Genomic DNA, 25247 nt, shown 5'->3' on the forward strand with positions numbered 1-25247 from the left:
GACATACGAATTTTACAGTTTCAGCATCCCTGGTGATTTTGAAAAAATCCCCTCAGGATCAATTTTGTCAAAACAATGCTGTCCAAAAGTGTGCCATTATGACGGTAGTTATTCAAGAAAATGTTGATTTAAAGAGAAAGAAAATATGAAATGGGTAGGTTAGGTGTCATTTCCTATTTATCTGACCGTGTCTGTCACGAGATTCATCTCGTGGCAAACTGTGGCGCTCGGGGGCATCGTTTGACCAGGGCTGCATCAATGCTCTCGGCGTGTCTCGAGATTACTCGCGTGCACATGCGTCACTGTATACGTGTATATGTACTTACCTGGGGAGGTGAACGTATCGGCCCTCGAGGGAGGGACGAGGTAGGGAGGAGGCGCGCGCGAACACCGCACACGACCGTGCCACACTGACTAAACCCTACCCGCCGATTGAGCGCGGAAAATCGTTGCACAAGCGCGCGCAACTCCTCATCCCGCTCGAGGGAAAAGCACCGTGGAGAATTAGACAATGGTCAACCCTTCGGCTGTGAAAGGCGCACATACAGCCCTCTGATTTTTTCGGCACACGAAAATAATAGAAAAATTTATAAAAATATTTTCGTCAGCTGGAAGAGCATCGCAATAACAGTACACACCTGATTAGGATCATAGCAAATGCATCTTACAAGGAGAACTACCCTAGTGTCACACTCACTTATTAATGAAACTTTGTCAGATTGTAGAGCTCGTCGAGCTGAACACGCCTATACCCCGTTTTGTGGGCAGACGACTAATTGTTTAAAAGATATTAATAATTAAAATTCTCCTTACATTGAGAAGTATGACAGACTCACACATACAACTCGCAATCTAGAGATCCATGGTTCAAATCCTTGGTTCCCAACATTTTTTTTTTAATGATAATTTGTCTCTTTTTGAATAACTATTACATAAAAAAAAAAAAAAAAACAGGATTTGAACCGAGGACCTTTAGATTACGAGTCATGTGTTTAACCATGGAGCAGATCCGTGAATTGCAATTTGAAGGTCCTCGGTTTAAATCCTTGATTCTCAATAAAATTTTTTTTTTATGATAATTTTTATGTAATAGTTATTCAAAAAAAGACAAATTATCATTAAAAAAAAAAATGTTGGGAATCAAGGATTTGAACCATGGATCTCTAGATTGCGAGTTGTATGTGTGAGTCTGTCGTACTTCTCAGCAAGAAGGGCGTATATATTCATTAACTAGTTTAGAAATAGAAAGAATGGATTGGTTGGTGAATTTAATGTCTACAGCAGACCTGTACAACTAAATGCCTTTCGGGCAGTTATTTTATGATTATGTTGCCTGGCTTGTGACGTTGCTCAAAGGTGTACCAATGGATAACAGCAAATTTCCATTGTCCAAAAGATGTTAGTTGTGCATGCCTGATTTACAATATTGGTAAAATATATTCATATGTATATTTGAATCACTCTCTTTTTCAACATACATCTCTAACGACGTCTCTTTCTACTCACTGAAGAATGAATACCTTTTGCAATCACTCTTATAATAGCAACAATTTGTACTTTGATAACGTATCCTTCTCCAGATTTCATATTCCTTGATTGTAATGGCGTACAATATTGTGCACATATTGTATGATTGTTATCAGTTGAAGATATTCTGACAATGATCAGTGGAATGAATATAATGTGCACCAATCTCGTCGTATATTTATAATTGACCCAAGATATTGTAAATTCATCTGATCTAGATGAAAGACTAAATTTTGCGAAACTTCTGATTTTGTTTTTTGTCTGTTCGATTATATCACTGATCGTAAGATACTTTGTATTTTTTGTAATTAATATTATTTGCTTTTGCAAATTAATAATCAATATCTGCTTCAAATATTGTCTTTTCTCTTAAAATTTAATCGGCACTGCCTAATCCAATTTTTCCATAACAATTTATGGAAACAGTAGTTGAACATTAACAATAAAATTATATAATATTCGTATTCGTATTCCAAGGCCGCCGAGATGAAGACAAGGTGGTGTATAAAAATCTCAATAATAAAAATTGTAATTTAGAATAATATCAATAAATTGTGGTAAAACTTATATTTGTGGTTTCTATTTGCGATGAACTATTTTCAAGTTTCAATCATTATAAAAAGTTAATTAAAAAATTTCATACCATCAAAATTACAAACAGGCTACTAAAATGTATTAAGTTATTCATAAAGCAACTCTTATATTTATAGCTTTTTATACTATTATAATATGTACAAAGTCCTTTTTCATTCATGATATATTTCTATGAAGGCACATCACGTGTACAACCGCGCGAATAGATGCCTTCTGATGGTTAGATGCCCACTTATGCTTTGGTTTCGGTAAAGTTCGGCTCCTTTCGGTAATTTGGCCACGCCTACTGCCTTCGCAAATAAGAAATAAGAATGAATCTCATGACGTTTATTGAGACATCTATGCTCGCAACTGTACACAAATACTATTTTACTTTTTATAATATTTTGATTTAGTTTATTAATAAGAAAATCTTATTCATAAACATGTTTTATTGTAACATTATATATATATATATTTATACTTTAATTTTTTGTTTATAAAGTTGAAGGAGGACAAATATTTCTCTCGGCGGCCATATTGGACCCCATACGATACTTTCCTTGATTGTTTCTTTCATTGCCTGCGTATTTACGTATATTAATATTTTACAACTTATACTAAATGTATTGCAAGTAATGCAACTTCGAAAGCAGCAATGGACAATAAATCTTAAAGATTGTAGGATACTTTTGTTTTTGTATGAAACATAACCAATAAAAAGCCTATCTTAAATATGAACTTCCATAAGACATACACTGAATACTGTTGTCTCGCGATAGATGGCATTCTTTACTGAACGAAGTCGCATTCGAAGAAGATATTTTGTAAAAATTTCTTAAGATATATTTCTTGATATATCTCGTTTAAAATTGGTTAGAAACTGAAAATAAGTTTCTGCACGTAACATAACAGACGTATCTATAATAAGGCCTCTGATGAGCTAATTATTCTTCAATATCTTCGGTATCCAGGATATTCTTGAAGCAAAATGGCTGGAAAGCATAACCCTGACCATCATAGAATTTACTCATAAACTCCACCCTGGAAGAAAACGAGTTTTCCTTCTAAATCTAATTTTTGGTAGAAATAAAATTATTTATCATTTGGTTGCCTACCAATGAAGTCGTAGGGTATGGAGAAAAGCTGAAAGCCCTTCCATCATCACAAGAATGGCGAGTGTGAAAAAGGCCCAAGCTGCGAAGGATACGAACAACAGTGCACTGGATACATAGTTGCCATCTTTGGCACCTAAACCGGCGCGTAACACCATGGTCCATAGTACTTCAGACAGCTGACCATGGGCCAGCGACAAGGCCCATAAACGTAGATAGGAGGCAGTGTGGGATATCGTCGAAAGAACGTATTCTATGGTGTGAATAGCTTGATGGATCATTACTTCACCGAATGAATCATTCTCTTGATCATGACTACCGGCGGCCTCAGGGTTTGAGGGGCCATCGGTTTGCAACCCTTCGGTTTGCAGTTCGATGTCCTGGGAGGTGGATCCATTACTCTGCTTGAGGAAAAAAATATCCCTATAAGTGTTCTAGGTTAGGCTCTCCTTGGATTTTCCTAAGTTCCCCCAAGACTAAAGTTAAATGATAAATGGCTCCAACCCTACACTTACTCTTAACCAACAAAAGCCTACATTGCACCCAACAGTACATGCAATATTGTATATCTAACGTTATTACATAAGAATTATTGATAAACGTCCTGTGTCAAACACTATTTCATCAGTTAGTAAAGCATGTTAGTACAGGCTTGTCTTCTTACCCAAACTCTGTCTGTCTTCTTTTTATTCTTGGTACACAGGTAATAGATTGGTCTTCCAAAGAGCATCACAGGAATGCACAATGCTGCGAGCCCAACGCACCCCTGCTGTAATATTTGCTGACCAGGGAACATGTACTCTGGACAACCTGGTATAACCGTGTGTCCCATCAGTATCATGTTAATAAAAGTGATTAGAACCGATGGTGCACATCCAGGACTGTATATTACATCTGTGTATAACATAAGAAAATATTGTCATGTTAGACGATAGAGTAGACCGGGCATGCACAGTAGGTAAAACGGACATCCCTACGGGCAATTTCGTGTGCGGGTACCCGAAATTACGGGCTCGGCCCGCTATGGTCTGAAGTAGACTATTAACACAGTCAAGAAGGATTTATCTATCATGGGAAATATGATACGTACCCGTTGATGAGGCATCATATAAGATCCATTTAACGAACATCAACAACACCAGATAAAAGAATAATAAAATAAGAAATAGCAGTTGTGGCAAGAATTCGAGAAACAGGCTCGGGTACTTCTTGAAATTTCTGCAAAAATACAACGTAACAAGAAGTTGATGACATAGAAGTACCGTTTGATGACAGAAAAATATCAGAAAATGGCGCTTATGGAAAAGAAGCTTACAAGATATTAACGATGCTCACGCAGACACCAAAAATCATATGCACAACACCAAAGATGATTGAGAGCTTCATTTTATAGGAATTGAGAAATATGATCTTGTTCTCGGCGAGCATCCAAACTGGATCCAGCCCCATTGGATATGGTATCTGTGCATAAGCATCGGTGCCCGGATTCAATTGAAGGACATTATTTTCCATGATCGTAGACTCGTCGTATCTAATGGACCAACTAGATCCAAATATGTTAAACGACTTTGAGAATAAGTCGTTGTAGATGATGCCAGTGTAAATGGAAAACAGACCCATGAGGAGGATAATATAACGGCCGGCAAAGAATATATTCCAAATTTCGGACGTGGATTTTTGAGCCATTAGCTTCTTCTCCAGTATGATCATGTATAGAGCAAATAGGGTCATTATTAAACCTGGATAAAAAACATTATGTTATTATACATTTTAACATTGGGTGGGTCGCCATTAATCCAGTGACCACAGGTGGCAGCACTGGAGGCGTCCCAAAAGTGACATGATTGATCTTAAATTCTGATTATCTCAAAAATGAAACATTTCATTGCAAAATGATACAGGACTTTTAATTTTTATTTTTCCCTGAACTACTAATTCTATACAATAGCATAAATATTTAAGGTTAGTTACCATGGCCACAATCGCCAAACATGATGCTAAATAAGAAAGGAAACGTGATGATGGTATAAAGTGCTGGATTAGCTTCACGGTATGATGCCACTCCATAGGCGTCAATCAAGTTTTGGAAACCTCTGGTGAACTTGTTGGTCCTGTTAAACGTCGGAGGATTCTCATCAGTGTAGATTACGTTAAGGAAGGATGGTATGGAACTACCACAGAGACGCTGAAGAAGAATATTTCTATGAGTATTTATGTATCATTCAGACCTGTGTTCATTTAACTAACCGATCCTTCGGTGAGGCAATTCCGGACAATTCCAAGGTCCGCCACTGGTACCCAGCATTCTCCTATCAGACACTTCTTCGAAACGTCCATATTGAACAGATTCATTGTATGGTATATTGCTTTCATTTTTCGGACCATAATCATCCAGTTAGGCAGCTCCTTGGCTACATTGTGTAGCACACGTTGACGGTGATCGTGAGTTTGATTGAGAACCTGTCAAATGGTGAGTTTTTACTGCCTCCCGAGCGGATGACATCTTATGACGCCACTCGGTCGTCAAGCTTGTCATCTTATGATGTCATCCATACGAAAAGTATTCAGAGCAGAATTCTTACCAAATTTAAATCTTCTAATCTGGTACGAACACCCTTCACCATATCCACTCTCTCAGCATGGCTGTGAGGACAAGGGTACAAAGACGCATGGAATCCACTGCAAACTTTCTTGATGCGACTCTTCAACTGTTCACCTTGGAAGAACGCGACGAAGGCAGTTTTATACATCTTGTTACCCTGAAACAATTGTCGCGCGCAAAACTTGTACGCATCTAACTACAAGGTGTAAAAATGATGAGGGACAAATCAGGATTAGTCTAACAACTAATCCATTGAGACCCACACTCGAGGCATACTTCACTTGGGCTTGAACATGAAAACAGGTCAAACTGTTCGTGGCTTTTAGTTGCAAAGCAGTTGAACATTTTTAATTTTATTTGATAAACAAAAAATGCTTGGCTATTAATCAGAGAATATAAAAAGATTGGGTTCTAATTTGTCATTAAGCTGTGGAGTTTTCATTTCATCAAAGTCAAAATGGGATCGTTGAAAATTAATGATTAATGAATGATTATTTTCTAGAAAAATAAGCTTGGTTTTATGTTTGCATTTTTTAATGAACACTTGGAAATTGATTTAAAGTTTCTCAGTTACCGAGTGACGAGAGTAACGTTGCTCTCCAGCTGTAACGCTCTGAAAAGAAATGAGATCTCAATGGGTTAATTGAAGATATTAAAGCTACTCACAAAGAAGCTTTTGCTACTAAAGATTTATAAATGATTACTTTTTCTCGGGTGATGTCAAAATGAGAAAATTTAAAATTGAAAAATCTATAGAGTGTGACAATTTCCAGGAGACTACGTTAAAAATCATTTTGTCAGATTATAAAAATGATACTGACACGATGATCAAATAAATGAAACGAAAATAAGCAACAAGATATGTTTTAATGATCGAAGTCTACTTTAGAATATTTGAATATTGTTAATGACATACCATTACGTTTTCCGACTGCAAAATATTAAAATATCATCTCAATGATAATTTTATTATACACGTCTGATAAATTAATTATTGATCATATTATAATATACTTTGAAACTGAATGTTGCCCATTATACAGTTAACTCTTGGACGGCGGACCATGGAGAGAGCCCCAATTAATTGTATTCCATTGTTTTTCATTTTTTAAATTTTATACTGTTACTTTAAAAATTATTTTTCCAATAGATAAATGTAGATTAATACCCTTCTATACAGGCTCCGCTGTTCAAGTGTTAATTTTTATTTCAATTTTTTAAATTCTCTGTCAACCTTATTATCTGAATCTAATCTCAATTTTTATCAACTTATAACTACAACTTGATATAATAACAGCAAACATGTTGGACTACTGTGAAGTGGAGATTTTTAACGATAAATTAACACTTAAGTGGATATCACTCAATTAGTAGGTGACTTGTTAACTTTGATGATTTTTTATAAATTTTTGAAACTTTATAGACTTACACCTTTTCCACTTTATACTATTTGTAAAGTGGGCAAATTCGTCAAATTCTGTATTTTTGTACCTTTTTTCTCTGGCCAAAAAGAAGCAAACAAAATAATCTGTTAAGAGAAAAGAAGAAACAAGATATAGACTAACAGTGGCTGGATCCTCTAATGGCCTATCAAGCTCGGCTTGTCGTAGGAACACATTCCCTCGGGATATCCGCCATAGCATTCTCTCAAAAGCAGGCACTCGTTCACGATTTATTACTCCAGCAACGAATCTGTAACAAAAGAAATTTTATCAAATAGAATATAGTAAGAAAAAAAAATCCAAAACGATGACAATGATTTTTAAAAATTCAGAAAATTTTCAGAAGGAAAAAAGCTATTTTGCTCTCCTTTGGAAAAATAGGATATCTGATTGTAATTATTGGTTAAAATTATCCTAATCCATAAAAATTCATTTTTCAAGAATGAAATATTATTATTGATAGAAACGTACTCGAGACGTCCCCGACCTATCGCGCTCGAATTCTGTGCTTCCTCGTTAATTAGCGTCCTGGTGATCGAGTCGTTGGCCTCTTCCTGTTGATATAGAAGAAGATACGAATCTTGATTCTTCGACAGAACGGTAACATCGATTACACGAAGGAGGAGGGCGCTATGAGCAAAAGCTGCTGAACTACTTTAGCTACCTCCGTGAAAAACACTTGCGTCTTCTCGAGCACGTGCCGTAATTCCGTCAACTCGAGATAGTTACTCTTCAGGTTCACCGCGTTTTGACTCAGCTCTAATATATCGTTCTCCGTTTTCTCGAGATGGGCCTGAAACAGTCATTAAACAAAATAATTTATATACAGTTCCATTATTTATTTATTGAAAACCACAAAAACGGCTCCTGTACAGTATCGAGCATAAACATTTACATGCGAGTAGTGGGAGGTCAAGGCCCCCCTCTGCGGCCCCCCATAGGGATGGATGGGAGCACGGGATGAGAAAACCCAGGGAATCCATCTAAATGAGTAATAAGAAAGAGGAATTCTTACCTCGAGATCTATAATTGCACGTGGATTGGGTGCCCGTGGTAATTCCGTTAGATTGTCCGCGATTACAACCCCATCTTTCCTCACTTCCGCCTCGATGTACCGAAGTTTCCGCTCCATCTCATCGCATCGACGTACTTCGTTGACAAATTTACGTTGGAAATAATTCACGTCGGCGTTGAGCTATGAACGTGGCCATCATAAAAGAAAAAGGAAAAGGTAAAATTTAAATTTCCATTTTGGGATAGATGATCAATCATTTTTTTGAAAATTGACATTCTCAATAATCAAAATTTATTTATGAGCCTAAAAAATAACATGGTCCCTAAATAGCAGCATTTTGAATACCATGAGGGGTCTGATCCCCCCTCCTCAATTAATTAAAAAAAAAATATAAAAATGTTACTTTCAATATTATACCAAAAGTTACGAGCTTGAAATTTAAAAATTAATTATGATGACATCTTATGACGCCATCCGTACTGGAAGCGTTAATAATCACAGTTAGAATCTGTAAATTTTTACTGCAGTAATGTTTGTGAGAACAACTGCATCTCTTGCGGAAGTATCCTTGACAACATCACCTTCTAATAATTATAATACCTGTTCGTGAAGGCTACCTTCGCGAAATGGTAATAAAAGATAATGAAGTATAAGTGAACTTACATCGCGGAACTGCACCGTGCCAGTTTCTCCTAGTTCAGAAACAGACGAGTAGGCTGATTCTGGTTGGATGAACAGCTGACACAGGGCCATCTCCTCGCTTCTGAATAACGCCCCCATCCTGAAGGCGAATTATGTCCTGTAATAAAAACAAACAATTGTTATTAACAGTTTACCATAAACAGAATTAAGACAGAATTAATAGGGAAATTACTAGGGAGGGATGGCAGGAGGTGAAGGGGTAGTTACCCCTCTATTAAGAAACTGAAAACCTTTTTTTAAACATTTTTAACAATTTTTAAAAAATTTAATATTTCAATATTTTATGCCATCCATCCTTAATTAATTTTGTAAGAAATTGAAACGGAAGGTTTTCAGATACCGCTATCGCTAACGAGAAACGTAACGCCTTCGATACGAGATCTGTCATTGAGGTTTGCAAAATAGTAACGATAATCGAATTTATTATCGTTATTGTTATTGCTGATAAGACGATGAAATGTTCCATACGAAACGTTCCTGATATCACGTAACACTTTTCAATTTATTTTGTAACGAGGTACTTTGTATTCCTAGATCAGCGATAAGCTGTTTGCCAATTAAACTTCCGATTGACATGACGTTCGAAAGAAAGAGGCAAATTTCAAACTAACAATAACACTAAAGTATAAAAGACAATATTTTTCGAGGGGTGAAAATTTAATTCATGACAGAGTGATAGTGATTTAATGACTCAAACCAGGGGTTCTCAATACGGGGTGAAATTTTTGGGGGTACGTTATGAGACCTTAAGAGTTACAATTTTAATGTAATTTTGTATTTCATATTATCTTTGTTTTCAAAATATAAATTTAAAGTAGACGTGCTAGTGACCCTCCTATAGACTCATAAATGTGCCGAATTAATTTGGACACTTATGACAGGAAGTGTCCAATCGGCTATGATAAAATGATTCGGTATATCTAGTGTAACATTGAGCCGAAATGATTGGGAAGATCGTATCGTGGTGCTTAGTGTACTAATTAACATGAGCCACTTCAACTGGGTTAATCGAACCGAGATAAACGTATATCTGCTTACGTGTTTCAATAACTGTTACGAACGTATCAATATTTTCTCGAGATAACAAGGAAAACGATAGCCTTCGTTTTCGCGTTTTCGCACGAGCAGTCGATGTGATCCATCCCGATAACGATACAAAAGATGACAAGAAAATAATGGAGGAATGAAAAATGGAACGACGAACGTCCTTTTGTTTTGATAAGCACAGAAAATCAAGAACGAGGTGCAAAGTACGAGTGTGATTCTGAGAACATCTGCACGCGTAGTTTGCACACCTTGTGATAGAGTGATTTTTATTGTTTTCAAAACAAAGAAATGTGCAACAAAAGAAAGGGTGGAGAACCTTTGCAATGTTTACTGAGAAATTTCAATTTTTCAATTTTTCAATTTTCAATACACAGTTGTCAATTTTTCAATTTTTCAATTTTTCAATTTTCAATGCACAGTTGTCAATTTTTCAATTTTCCAATTTTTTAATTTTCAATTTTCAATGCACAGTCTTCAATTTTTCAATTTTTCAATTTTCAATACACAGTTGTCAATCTTTCAATTTTCTATTTCCGATTTTCCTGTTATTTTCTGGTAAATTTAAGGCAGATAATAGAGAAATCATTGAATAAGAACTGTGCGTGACTAATTTATTAGATTATATCATATCAAAAGGTTGATTTCGAAACACAGAAAGTCTCTTATGATTTGATGACATAAAAGTACCGCAAAATGGTACTTACGGCACATCGATTTAAAGCTTGAGGTTACCATTTTAAAATAAAAGTAACTGAACAATTAGTAAATTACTTGATTTATTGTTTACTTCAACAAAGTATCAATCATCCTGAATTAAGAATATCAATGAACCATCTATGTCGTCATTTTCATTAAATCCTAAGCTTTAAATTGATATACCCTAAGTGCCATTTTGCAATACTTTTATCTCATCAAATCCTATCAAACGTCATACGTTTCGAAATTAGTCATTGTTTACTGCACCTGACACTCAATCTACTCGTATTAAGAATATCAATGAAACATTTACACCATTATTTTCATTGAACTCTAAGCTTTAAACTCATATGCCATAAGTGCCATTTTGCAATAGTTTTTTGTCATGAAATTTTGGCTAAATTTCTATATTTTAAAATCCACTATTTTATGCAACAACCTAAAGAAATTCCATAATTTTTCAATCTAATATGTAATTTTCATGTCTAAAACAGTCAGGGTTAATAACCTACTGTTAAGTAACAAGAATTAAAATGCAAGTAGTTCGAGTAGAAACTTTATCAAGCAAGTGCATACTACGTTGATTAAAAAGGAGCAGAGGAAATACCTTTCTTATCAATATATTCTAAACGTGTAATTATCGCGTCAAGGTTTGCACACCTTCCATCACCACATAATCACATGGCACCAGCAGCGAGTAAGTGTAATCACATGTGACAATAAGTTCCGTTCAACTTAGCACAATATTTGCATCGTATGATAAGAGACATAGATTTCGTTCTATTTTATTGTAAAATTTAGTGCACCTATTATTCGTATTATTTAATAGCCCATCATCCATGATTGTACTATTTGCTAATCGTAATTAATGTTGTAAATAGTAATAAAAAGATAAAGATAAAACTGGGAGAAAGAATATGTTGATTATCCCGTAGTTTGAAAGTTTGCAATGTACAGTTATTAGAGGGGGATAATGACTGTCATGATAAGAACAAATTAAGTCTATGATTACTGTGCAATTGTTAGTAGATAAATAAAACGAGTCCTCCCAATCTATTTTTGCAAAACACATAAACTTTGTTTTATAAATACTAAAGTATTATACTTTGAAGGACAATAAATTTCAAAAAAAAAATAAATGGAAAATGATTTTACAATTTTTTAATTCTTTGTCTCCCCAATATTTTTCTTAATTTTTGAATAATTGATAGATTCAATTTTCTTTTTTCAAACAATATTTTTATTTAGTAGTATCTATAATTTTTTTATTGTCTTAATAAATAATAGAGGTAATTTTGCCCCACCCCTTATAAACCAGTTAGGCATTATGAAAAATGATCAATAAATAGTTATAATTAGATCAACGTATGAGTATCTATTTTTTACGTTCCCTGCAAATTGTGACCGGTTGATCGCCACCGGTTGATTTCATTGTCTACGTTGCGTGGAAACGAGCAGAAAAGAGCGGATGTACATTCCGCGTGCTATCTGCCTGACGAGCACTAATTAACCCGTACCTTCATGCAAAGACACGCGCCGAAATTTTCCGTCATTAAATATATATCCTATCTATTTATTAGTCACAAAGTTTTTACGCAGTAATTCACTGATAATCACCCTTGACATAAATAGGAACAAAGATGGACCCTCCCTTAAAATAAGACCTTCCAATTCCAAACCAACGAATAATATAAATAAAAAAATATGTAAACAATTATCAGTATAGAAATTTTTAACTATCCAAAAATAATAAAATTGTTTAATTTCCTATTGAAATGATCAAATCTTCTTTTTTCCAAACTGCTATCATTTTGTTAATTTTGCAGCTTTTTCATCTAATCAAAATTCATTATTTGCACAATTTTTCAATAAATCAAAATCTTTTTGACGTTTTCATTTTGGATAAACAGAACAGCCAGGGGACAATTTTGAAGATGGAGGATTAAAATCATTTTATTTGTTTACCTTTTTTAATTAATCAGTAATTTTTTTCTTCTGATTATAAATTTTCAAAATTTTAAAAGGCTCCATTGTATAATTTTCAAAAAAGAGAAGAATTCGCGTTGGTTTAGTGGGGTGCACCCCTGAAGAGACTCACCCTAATGTTGCACAGTACACAGGAAGAACTAGTCTTTTGTTTTGTTCAACGATGATTAATGACGTGTAGAAGTGAGAGAAAATTACATAACAAATGGGGCTTCCAGCGATTTGGTTCAATTCCACGAAATACCGGACCGACTGTCGCGTACTCAACTACTTACTGAATCTAATTCAACACAGTGGACGAGCACACATCCTACCTCTGTGTTTCGTGTGCTTGGGTGGGAGGACAGACCTCGTGATGAGTTGTTCATTGTACATAATCGCGCGATGTAAAGATAGATTTATTCAAATCAATTCAGGTAACAGATATCGTGGCAATTCAACAGAGCACGCGAACAATTAAAATTGAACCAGACAGTTCTCCAAGATTTTGATTTAAAAAAAATTAATTTATCAACATGATCAGCGAAAAATTCATTGCAATTTCTTAATATTTTTTAATATTAAAAAAGGATTTTTAATATTACTCCAAAAAATTTTTTATTTACCTACAATTGTTCTCTGATAGAAAATAAATAAAATAAAATATTGTACTATACAATCATATACTGATTACTAGTTCTTTTCCTACTGGAAAAGGTATGACTTAAACACAATCATATCAAGCAGATTATTATATTAGATAAAAGGATCAGTACATATGATTAGAATCAATTTTTATAATCAATCACATTTCTAGTGGATATTGAAAAAAATAACATTAAAATTAGTCAAATTTGTTTTCCTTATACTTATGAAAAGTTACATGATATTCATAATTCAATTATAGTGACTGATAGAGATCAAAGAGCAAGCTATGTTTGGGAATTTTTTCTGGAAAAATCATGAAGTATATAGAAAATCTGTTATATACATTTTATTGTACATATTTTAAGGTATACGAGAATATTTTTAGATTTTCTTTATTTAGCAAAGTGGCGAAGCTACAGCTGCCTCACCATTGATACGTCGTTTTTAGGTGTAGTCACTGTGAGGCAGCTGGACCTCCGCCATTTTGTTGAATAAAGAAAATCTAAAAATATTCTCGTATACCTCAAAATATGTACAATAAAATGTATATAACAGATTTTCTATTTATCTCATGACCTTTCCAAAAAAAATTATCGAAGATGGCTTTGAGTTTTCAGGTTCAAAGTACTTAAAAATGGGTTTCTTAAAAAATATAAAACATACGAAAGATATTTTTTTAAATAATAATCTTTCTAGAAAATATACTGTTTGTACCTAAATCTGCTACAAAGAAATTTCAACATTCTAACAGTCTGTACTGAAAATAAGGGGCTCGATAAAAATCTCTATACATATGTCTTCAGGTACACGAACCAGATAAGATAATGGCTGCTGAGAATGCGTGGAAGATTTTTCAAAGTTTAAACTGAAAATAAACATATCACTCGGATGACAGAGCTGGGTCTTTACTGACCCATTGTACAATTTAAACCCTAAATTTATTTTTACCCATTTTGAGCAAATATGAATATATATCATCCATTATTTTTTTTATTATTATTACTTCGTCAAGGGATTTTTTCAAAAAGCATTTAAATAAATTTGGGTCACTATTGACCCTACCATTTAAAAATAGACCTAAATATTAAATATTAAATTTTTACTCAACTCGAGTTTAAAATCCCATTCATTCTTGAAATCATTTGTTTTGATAAATACCAAAACCTCTAAATTTGCTTCAAATATGTTAGAAATTAAGTTAATCCATGTCCTAAAGCCATAAACTCTATTTACTGAATCATTGGTAGACCGAGTATAGATAAGACCCACGATAACAGGTTTCTTTTTTTCGGCTGTTACAACGTTTTAAATCAATGTTTCCTTATCTCTTGATTGTTCAACGAATGTACCAAATGGTTATATCATTTTCTGCATCTACTAATGTAGTATAGAACACTTTTAACGACTCTCAGAATGTACCAAAGTTCTTTAATTTAAAAATTCTTATCAGTCTCGTGAGAGATTTTTTGGAGCATGTCTGGTTATCTGCACGATAACAATGAAAATAGACTGCAACTACGACGAACATGCTACTTTATTGTACTTGATTTAGAGTTAAGTACATAATGGAGATTGAAGATTCATCTTGATGCAAGAAACAAAGATACTAAAATACTCATAAGCAAATATTAGGTATATAAATTATTTCCGTCGTCTCTTTTTTTAATTGAAGACTTTTTTAACAAGTCAATGTAACTCTAATTAATGAAATAATCTTTACTGTTGTTATATTCACACGCCACTTTTCAAATATACAAAAGTATAATACTAAAGGCACTAAATTAATTTGTACACCTAATAGTAATCAAAAGTCATAATTAGGTGACGAATTTTTATATGAAATATTCTTTAAAAATTTGTATGTGATATTTGTTAATGTACAATGTTAAACTTTTTTCTAATTAAATAGTTAATATAAGTATAAAATTTTATAACGTTTTGTGGGAATTTTCAATGGAAATTTTGTGACAATGTAGCTCGAGGTAACTTAGAACATAACACCGAGGACAAAATTTATTCAGCCGTGGTTTTTAGGTCATTGTCACTTTGCGGCTTAACCCGTTTGTTTGATCATCCTCGGTATTATCTGCTATTATAAATTTAACCAGAAGCAATCAAATAAACTCCAATGTTCTAACTTTTTTACTTCTGAAAAATACACGTAATATAGTACAATTATTAATATTAATTTTTCTTCATGTTCATTAAATTTTGTTAATATATTCTTCTGCAAGGTACAATAGTACAAACCTCCCCAATATCTATTGATAGTAAATACATCATTGATTCAATATTAAATTTGCAGTTTCAAATAATTAATATCCAATTATTTGGATTATTTGATCTACAGTTCCTAAAAAGAACAGTTCGTACAGTGTTCACAACTTATTTGCAAGCACGTTTAAATTGCCAGGTAAGAATGTGCCTTTAAATTCCACAGTTGCATCGTGGAATACTAGATGGCAGAACTTTCTCGCAAGTCAATATCTCCGCTAACATGATATAACCATGCTCGCATGGAGTGTTCGCAGTCCTTGTCTTGGGGAGCAAAGTATTCAATGATCGTCTAGTGAGAGTACTGTTGCTGAAGCCCATTATTTAATTATGAACCGCATCCACAATTTTTATTGTGAGATGCAATTTTTGGATAGCCTCTTTACTTCGTAAGAGGCTTTAGAAAAAGTATATGACTGGAGACGTGTTTATACATTTTTAATTTAGCAGTAATTGAAAATCTGTTTGAAGAAGTATTTCAGTTCTACATTTCTTTTTTTTTATTTCCAATTCTTATGCAATAATTTTTTACTATACTAGTATCATTTTTGAATTGTACTAGTGTAATTTTGCAATAATTTTTTAATTATTACTAGTATAGTTTTTCATCAAATTTCAGCTTTCCACTGTTACAAATTTTCTAAATTACCAAATGACAATAGAACTGTAATTTAATTGTCATTATATTCCATTCAATGTTATGATATCAAGTATTTTAGTTCCACATTTTTTTTTCATTTCCAATTCTTATGCAATAATTTTTTACTATACTAGTATAATTTTTGAATTGTACTAGTGTAATTTTGCAATAATTTTCTAATTATTACTAGTATAGTTTTTCATCAAATTTCAAACTATATTAGTACAGCTTTCCACTGTTACAAATTTTCTAAATTACCAAATGACAATAGAACTGTAATTTAATTGTCATTATACAATTCAATGTTATGATATCAATATAAGTATCGAATCACAATTTTTAATGATGTGACATAAAATATCACAACTTTGATCATCATAGAAACCAGAAGCCATATTACCGTAGCACTCAACTTAGTGTCTCGACATTGGAATGAGGAAATCAAATGATTTTGACATTACTTATTGTATCCATATCGCATTTAACACATGCTGTGTTGTAACAAATGCAAATAAGTATCATTTTCCTTGTTTAAAATGACAGCATTGTTACTTCAAACCTGGCATCTGTTCAGTTTGCCACTTGTAAGATACTTCAAATAGAGACATTATTGGAATTGTTTCGCGACGCACTTTGGAAGGAGTTAGAGGTTTCTAAATTACCTTTATGTACTAAGAAACCGTACAATCGTGAACACGCAGTGTGTATATACAGTTTCATTCAGTCTATAATACTACTCTATTAAAATGGAACCGATACTAGGAGTGATCCATTCTGTTCAGATTATTTATAGCAATGCTCGTTCTATTAACGTGCTTCAAGCAATGGACCAAAGCTAACTGTTGCAGGAGAATAATTGATAAAAAGTCAGTTAAATGATAGAAATAATAAATGAAAGGATTATATAGGGTGTTCCAGAAATCATTCCTAATTTTAACTTAAAATTTTTACTATTTTAAAGCATATAAGACAGAGAGTTATGACTGCATATGTCATATGGAAAATTAAAAGTCATTGTAAGTGTTAATTGGCTGCCATCTTGACATGACGTGCTCAGCCATTTACAGTTTTACTATCATGAAATGTAATGGAATGTCACACGATATTAGTGTAAAGTAGCACTTGTGGTACATCAATTTAAAGCTTAAGGATTAATAAATATTACTACAGAAGACATTCGTTAATATCTTCAATGTAAAATGGCCGGTTGCCAATTACAGCTGACAATGTTCCATTTTGAAACGTATGAAGTCTGACATGATTTGATGACATAGAAGTATCTCAAAATAGCACTTGAAGTATATCAATTTGAAGCTTAAAAATTCCTGTGATTTTTGAGTTACATGTTTTGAAATTACATTAAATTGTAAACTGGTTGATTCATTAACAAGAGTTACTCGTTTTTGTATTAAGAATTGTTAAAATTTTAGGCTTTAAATTGATATTCCATAAGTGCCATTTTGAACTACTTTTATGTCATCAAATTGTATCTTCGAAAGTAACATTTTTTTTATATTCTTTAGAAATTTTCTAAAAACAAAATATGGCACTAACTTTTGAAACACTCTATACGTGTTCAAGTGTGACATCTTTCTTTTTCTTGTGCAAATTACCATTATTATGGTCTATAGTACTCTATAGTGCACGTATGCACCATTGTCTGTGCATACAAGAGTAGTATATCCATTGCACAAGAACATTGTGCAACATAGCTCCATTGAAATAGACAAGTAAACAGAAAATGTGGGCCACTAAACCGGACCCACGTATGCGGTTTTTATTCTTAATGTCGTGTGTTTAAATTGGCACTAAAAGAGAGTTTATTCAAACCAACAGTCACACCACATTCCCTGTCACTGTGGTCACCAGTGACCCATACCACATAATTACCCTATTATTTCCCTAAGGTTGAAGTTATAACAATTTTCAAGATAGTACTTTCAATTAAATGAAAATACATAATATAAATATTATACTATTTAACCCTTGAATAATAATTGTTAAAGAAACAATGTAAAATTTAGAAATTGAAAATAATATGAAATACAAAATTATATTGAAATTGGAGCTCTCTCCATGGTCCGCCGTCCGAGAGTTAAGTAAGGCAACAAGTGGAAAAGTTAATTTAAAAAATAAAATGACCTGCGGGGTAATTGAAGACGTCTGTAGATAAAAATGCCGTGTTACAAACTGATTATTTTGGACAAAATTGATCCAAATATTTTTGACTGGAAGCATGTTAGATGCATAGAGAATTGAAGAAACGAGTCATTGGGGAACATCCTACGTGGACTACTCGCTCGAAATGTTTAAGTAGCAAGAACCTTGGATGGCAATCAACGGCTGAGTGATTCTAATAATCGTACAGGCCATCTGTCCATCTACAGGCCACATGTCATGTACTACATATGTTTCTACATTCTTTTGTAACTACATTTGTGAAATTTGAAAATCTGCAATCAACGTAAAACGCAATTTCTTCAAAATCCAATGAAACTTGATTATTTTTTTTTTTCTTTAATGAGATGGTACACAAATTTTTAATACATTCAATAATTTTTGTAACAACAAATAACACTTGTTTCATGTTTTGTGGTTAGAAGTGGAATAAGAAGAAAAACGTCTAAGAATAAAATTCCTATTTTCTTATGTAAATCGATATTGTAATCAATACGATTTCCATTTCCCTTATCAGACACGAATACTGCAAAAGAGAGAATATATCGAGCGGAAGTTCATGAACGTTCACGGTCACGCAAGAAAGAAGAAAAAGAAATAAAAGTATGAGGAAACATGGCGTGTAAACGTGTCTCCTCACCCCCGGCCATTGAACTTTTACTTTTAAATTAATGCTCCTGGGACACACTGGTAAACCATGAAAGGTCCAATGAAATGGCTACAGGAAAAAATCAATTAAAAAAATTCCTGTAGCAGTTGCATATTTAATGTCCCTATTGAAATTTATGTATGTTAATAATTAATTTGGCACTATTTTAAATTACTATGTAATTTTAGTTTTTTAAATAAATTGATAATTTCAATTGCCAAATGAAATAATCAAATCTCTAGTTTGTTTTCAAGATATTTGAATCTCATTAAATGGAACTGCAATGTGTTTTGTATAAGGCTGTTCAAAAAGAATATCTTAATTTCGATTTTTAAATATCTATGAATCTAAGTTGTGTCGATATTCATTTTTTTAAAAACACTGTACTGTAACTCCTAAAATCCAAGCATGTAAAACAGTCATCGTTCCAGCCATTTTCCTTCGTATCTGGTTCCTGAGTTATTGCTTGCTTGCTTTGTTTGGCCAGAAAGGAATTAAACTCTGGTCGAGTCGTGTTTTAAGGAACATAAATCCTGCGGGGAAATTTATCACATATGGATGTTTGAAACGACTAAATGAGTGTTAAGTTCGTGATTTATAATTTATCAATCACTGAACTGCAATTGCCTTTTTACTGTACCCTTCTATTTTTATACTATGAACATTATTTAATGACTTTTCAAACACCTTTGATTAACAAACCGTGAGAATCAGTGTGAAAATGATGAACGATAGAATTGTTATCAGCCACGTGTATTTTCCTGGCTGGTGTAATTTTATTCTGGCAAAAGCAGGAAAAATCTAACAGACTCTCGTAACGTAAATGAAAATATATACAACAGAGTCTTATGCAGCGTCCAAGTTTTACCACCAAAAAATATTTTCACAAGGTATATATTTAGATTTGCCCCCATTGTGTGAGACTACATTAATCCGATGTGTTCATGCGAAACACGTGAAACACCGAGGCGCCATAAACTTGGAAACAACGTCTGCTCTCTTTTCATTTCTTTATGGCAGCGATGGCGAACCCATGGGGGGCCATAGTGCCCATTGACGTAATTAGGGAGGGACCAGGGTGGGAATGGTCCCCCAAAAATGTGGATTGAACCCCTCATTATTCTAGAATTCAAAGATCCTATAGATTCTAAAATTCTAAAATTTTCAGCTGCCAAAATTCCAAAATTCTAAGATTTAATAATATATTTAATTTTTAATAAAATGACTACAGTGAGTAGCTAGTATTTCTGGTATTCTAAAAGCGAACTACTGAGAATACTTTTTAACTATTTGCAGACGTGGTTCAGGACAGTCACTGTTCGATAGTCTACTTTCAGTTACGATCGAAATGTCGAACGGTGAAACTTATCGAAAGGACGAAGGATATACAGGATGGTCCAATGTGTATCTATTAACTATCTAATTATTAGATTTTTACATATCAAATGGAGAATTTTTCGAACATGGAAAGTTAGACATAATTTCATGACAGAAAAGTACCATAAAATGGCACTTATTAGACATCAATTTGAAGTTTAAGATTTAATTAAAATGACTAAATAAAGGTTTCATCGCTATTTCTAATACAAAATAGCTGGTTCATTTTTGAACCAAACAATGAAAGAACCAATTTAAGAAAAATTAGTATCATATAACAATTATTTTTGTACAATGAAAATTTTCAATTTTTTGTATTAATTGAAACGATTATATTTATTGGCCCACCCTGTATAGTTCGGAAGTCATGTTTCGCGTGTTGTGCTCAAGAACTCCATTTGATGACGCATTGCACTTTGCACGAATCGTTCTAAGTTAAAGGCTAATAGAAAGAAGCACAGGGAATTTATGACTCTTCTTGCAAATTATGTTTGAACAGGAAATTATATCCATAAATCACAGCAAATCATAAATGCATTATTTACTACATAGATTGTAATTACTTAAGTATAATTATGTATTCTAACAATAAGTAGTATTAATATTATATTAATTTCACTTATTTATTATAATTCCAAAAATAATAACTTTCAATTCAAGTAAATATCACTCGAGTTGATAACCTTTGAACTTGAAAGCCAATTTTGATAAGTTTTTCTCCTGAAAAAATAACGACGTAAATAAAAAATCTGTTATATACGTTTTATTTATATAAAAATATTTCTTTATCTTCTTTATTCAACAAAATGGTGGGGCTACAGCTGCTTCATAAATAGAGAGCTCCCTTAGCAACATCCATTGTGAGGCAGCTATAACTCCACTATTTTATTACGTATAGAAAATAAAAAAATACTCTCGTACACCTTAAACTATGTACAATAAAAATAATATAACAAATTTTTCGTTTACTTTATGATTTCTTAAAGAAAAAAATTATTAAAGACTTCGATTTTTTAGATTCAAAGTATTGTGTTACTCTTCGAATTTTTTACTTTTCTTTCGATAGATTTGAAGGAAAATATTTTAACAATATGTGAATTTAATTATTAACCCTCTTTTGAAAGTATGATCATTAATTTTGAGGAATACTGTATGCTCTTATAGTAAGGTTTGCGTGGAATCCGCGTGAAAGTTGTGCTCGATTATTAGCAGATAAAAGCAGCCAGTTAGGTGGTTGACTCGATAATGATATCGATTCCAATTCTTCCACCCTTCGGTTTTATTCCCTCACACACCCATAAAAAATCGATACCACCACGCTTTATTTATATCCGCCTCTATCCGACCAAGATGGGTCGTTAATGGTAAATGACAACAGTAAATCAAAAGAAAAATAGGAAGAAAAATGTAAATAGACATCTCTAGATGCAATCACATATAAAATTCTCATTGAAGGGCATCGGAAACATCTGATTTGGAATTTTAATTAACTTTAAAATAGCGTCAAGTGAAATTTAATTGTAAGCTCTATAAACGTAATTTTAAAGTTCCATCAAAGCCATCAAAGTATTAATAATAATATTGATACAAGTTCTATAAATTATTCTTTTTATTTAATTTAATACGAAATGCAAAAATTTTCCATCAGACATTTATTATAGAAATGTCTCGCAATCAGACATTTCTAGCCAACCCCTCTCACTGTCTCTCCCTCTCTTTGCCAAAAAGCTTCTCTAGACACAGCTGGTGACATTCACGATCGTCTTATTACTTTAGCATCGCTGATGCAAGCCCCAGACAATTTTTGTTGCCAAACAAACGGGATGAGCCGTGTGGGTCTGGTCTGTGGCTTTGCAGACGCACAGTGAGTGTATTATAAAAGGTATGCGTATACAGTGTGTTCCGGAAAAAAGAAAAGATACTTTTCAATTATATTAATTTCTTATCAAGGGAATCATAATTTTAATTATTTTAATTATCAAATAAATTACTTCGTTCTATTACTACATCCTTCGCTACATTAAAGTCTAAATTTAATTTAAGTGAGCCTGATATGGAACGCATTCTTATTGATAAGATCTTTCAGAGGGTCACGAATGTTAACGATCTCTTAACGCGCTTATTCAACGCTGCTCACAGCGTTAGAAAATGTGCTCACGAACACAACGCAGCGCCGTTCAAATTCCTGATATAACAATTTATTCAAATTATCTGGCTATTCATAGATGCTTCTCTACGTCTACGATAACTGTGTTTAAATACTGACTCTTGAAAGAAAAATTTGAGAAATGAAGAAGTAAATGTACGATAAAAAAAAACAAACAAGTGATAATGGATTTGGGTTCTAATTTCAACGTTGCTCAAACATTTTGGATGATTTTTCAATTAAAATAAATCAAATAAAAATAACATTATTCTGTATACTGTTTTGAACAAAAAAAGATAGGATAATTATAATTAACATAAAATTCATTATAATTTCATTGTGAGAAATTTTTCTAAGTACTGAAGATCTGAAGTTGATTACTCATACGACTTTCCCTTATTCAAATAAGAAATTCCTTTCGAACCTAATCTCTATGACGGAATCTAACGGTAACGGTTGCCAAAAATGCGGCACCAAAGTATTCCGGTGTCTCTAATATACACAGAGGAACGCTTTCTTCGGGGGCAACAGATATATAAACCCAATTCGTTTCGTACGTCTATTCTTGCGTTCATAAGGTTATTTACACTCGGTGTCTGACACCATTTTGGTAGCAGGGCACACAGTACCTCGCACCAAATGGGGCTACCCGACGCTTCACAGAAAGAAGAATAATATGAGCTCGACTAACTATGACAGAATCGGTTGTACCCTGTTCACCTTGACCGGAAGCTAATCAACGAATGACTATTACCCTCGATAACTGTGCGCTAGAATTCGTTTGGTATTAATTAACGGAGAAAAAGAAAAAAGAAATTCGTCAGAAGGCAACCTAATTAACTTCACTTTTAATTAATTTTTAAGCCCCATTATTAAATCGTGTAATTAGTATTCAAGAGTTAATAAATTAAATAATTTACTACCCTATGGATTATACAGATAAAAATCAGTTTCTCAATCGGGTGCTTAAATTGAGAAACTTGCAATTAACAATAAAATAAAATGAAAATTAATTTAAATAACTTTGCTATATTCACGTTACACTTGAAAACTGGAAGGCCAATATTTCCAATAATCAATACTTCGTGTAAATATAAATATTTTTGTATATTAATAAACCATTAATTATCTAGAGCACTTTGAATTATAATCAAATAAAATTTAATTAAGAATCAATATATAAAAGGGTTTTATTTAGAAATTTGACTGCCTAATTTTAATTGCAATTTTCAATAAGTTAATCAAGGAAATCATAATTTAATGCTCTGAACTTTTGAAAGCTACTGTATGTTATAGACGAGCCAGCTGACCTGTCCGATGGTTTCTTTTTTATTTATCAACGATATACGTGTTCGTTCACCGCGAAAATTGCACTGGACGATGATAACGGTAAAAACGGATTCGTAGCACGTTTCTCGAGTTTCGAAAACCGCGAAACACCGACGGCCTTTGCCGCGCGATATCGCGTTGCAAGAAACACACCAAACCGAATGGAGTACTACGTAACACATAATGCGGTGAATAATTCGAACGATAAGATACGTTAGCGGTCGGCTGCTTTTTCTGCCGGCTTAATACGCATCGACGTGAACGAGGAATTCTTACAAAAGCACGTTTCCGATGAAAATTCAGTTGCCGTTGAATTTGGAGTATTGCTTAAGAATTAATATCTTTTTTCTAACTACTTACCAATTTCGTTGGATTACCAGGTCAACGATGACACACATGACACATCCATCCCTGTTACACACCGCGTTAAACTTTCACCGTGAACTTAAGAATTAGTGACGACTAATAAATTAAGGGAACTACGGGGATACGATACCGACTGCTCGAAAGACCGCGAAGAACTGGCTAGAGGCCGCGACCCCACCATGCGGTATACCGTCGTCGAGGATGCCAACAAATGTAAACATCGCTACAGCTGATCGTCGTGACATATATACCTATACACTTCTACAGGGTGTCTATAAAATTAATAAACGATAATTAAATAATAATAAACCTGAAAATTAAAAATAACATCATTTTATGACTTAAAATTGAGGGGTTGGAATCTGAAAAATCAAAGCTGTTTTTCATTTTTATTTTTTTAGACAGAAATCATGAAGTGAATAGAAAATCTGTAATAAGCATTTTATTGTGTATGCTTTAAGGTATACGAGAATATTTTTGGATTTTTTTTATTCAAGAAAATGGCGGAGATATAGCTGCCTCATGATTAGGACGTTTTCTCAAAACTAATTACAGTGAGGCACCTGTAGCTCCGCCACTGTGATGAATAAAGAAAATCAAAAAATATTCTCGTGTACCTTAGGATGTGATTAATTAAAGGTATATAACAAATTTTCTATTCACTTTATAGCTTTTTCAAAAAAAATTGTTGAAAATAGCTTTGGTTTATTAGGTTCAGAATAATGCAACCCTTTAATTCTTCATCGAATTATGAGAACTATAGTGATCCTGAAATTATATTTTTAGTGCATGTAAAATTTATTTAACCTTCTACTATCTTATCAGGTTTTCACACGTTGCAAAACAAATTCGTTTGCACTTACCAACTTGTTAAAATGGTTGACTGTTTCCATACGAGATCATAATTTTTTGTTTTCTATGTTTTAAAACTAAACAACTTGGTCCGTCGTCCAAGG

General features: G+C 33.2%; 1 protein-coding gene and 1 non-coding gene across 10 annotated transcripts; one reads left to right on the forward strand and one right to left on the reverse strand.

Annotated features, from left to right (window-relative positions):
- Positions 1 to 1430: 1430 nt before the first annotated feature.
- LOC114871510 (V-type proton ATPase 116 kDa subunit a1) lies at positions 1431 to 24457 on the reverse strand. Of its 9 annotated transcripts, none has more exons than XM_029177495.2 (16): positions 24286 to 24457; positions 8938 to 9073; positions 8275 to 8454; positions 7924 to 8052; positions 7731 to 7813; positions 7383 to 7509; positions 6734 to 6748; positions 6392 to 6430; positions 5798 to 5974; positions 5463 to 5675; positions 5187 to 5400; positions 4531 to 4954; positions 4306 to 4433; positions 3880 to 4109; positions 3219 to 3619; positions 1431 to 3144 (listed from the first exon to the last, which is right to left on the reverse strand). In XM_029177495.2, the coding sequence occupies exons 2-16, from the start codon at positions 9052 to 9054 to the stop codon at positions 3048 to 3050; spliced, it is 2574 nt and encodes an 857-aa protein (XP_029033328.1). In that variant the 5' UTR covers positions 9055 to 9073; positions 24286 to 24457; the 3' UTR covers positions 1431 to 3047. The 9 variants fall into 9 exon arrangements, with proteins under 9 accessions (XP_029033328.1, XP_029033326.1, XP_029033324.1 ...); XM_029177493.2 differs by having other exon boundaries at positions 3219 to 3616; positions 7731 to 7846; XM_029177491.2 differs by having other exon boundaries at positions 7731 to 7846.
- Positions 15860 to 15983, forward strand: LOC114871554. The gene has a single exon (XR_003788591.1). It is a non-coding gene; the product is annotated as a U4atac minor spliceosomal RNA (small nuclear RNA).
- Positions 24458 to 25247: the final 790 nt, after the last annotated feature.

Source organism: Osmia bicornis, chromosome 16 (assembly GCF_907164935.1).
Source record: "Osmia bicornis bicornis chromosome 16, iOsmBic2.1, whole genome shotgun sequence".
NCBI lineage: Eukaryota > Metazoa > Arthropoda > Insecta > Hymenoptera > Megachilidae > Osmia > Osmia bicornis.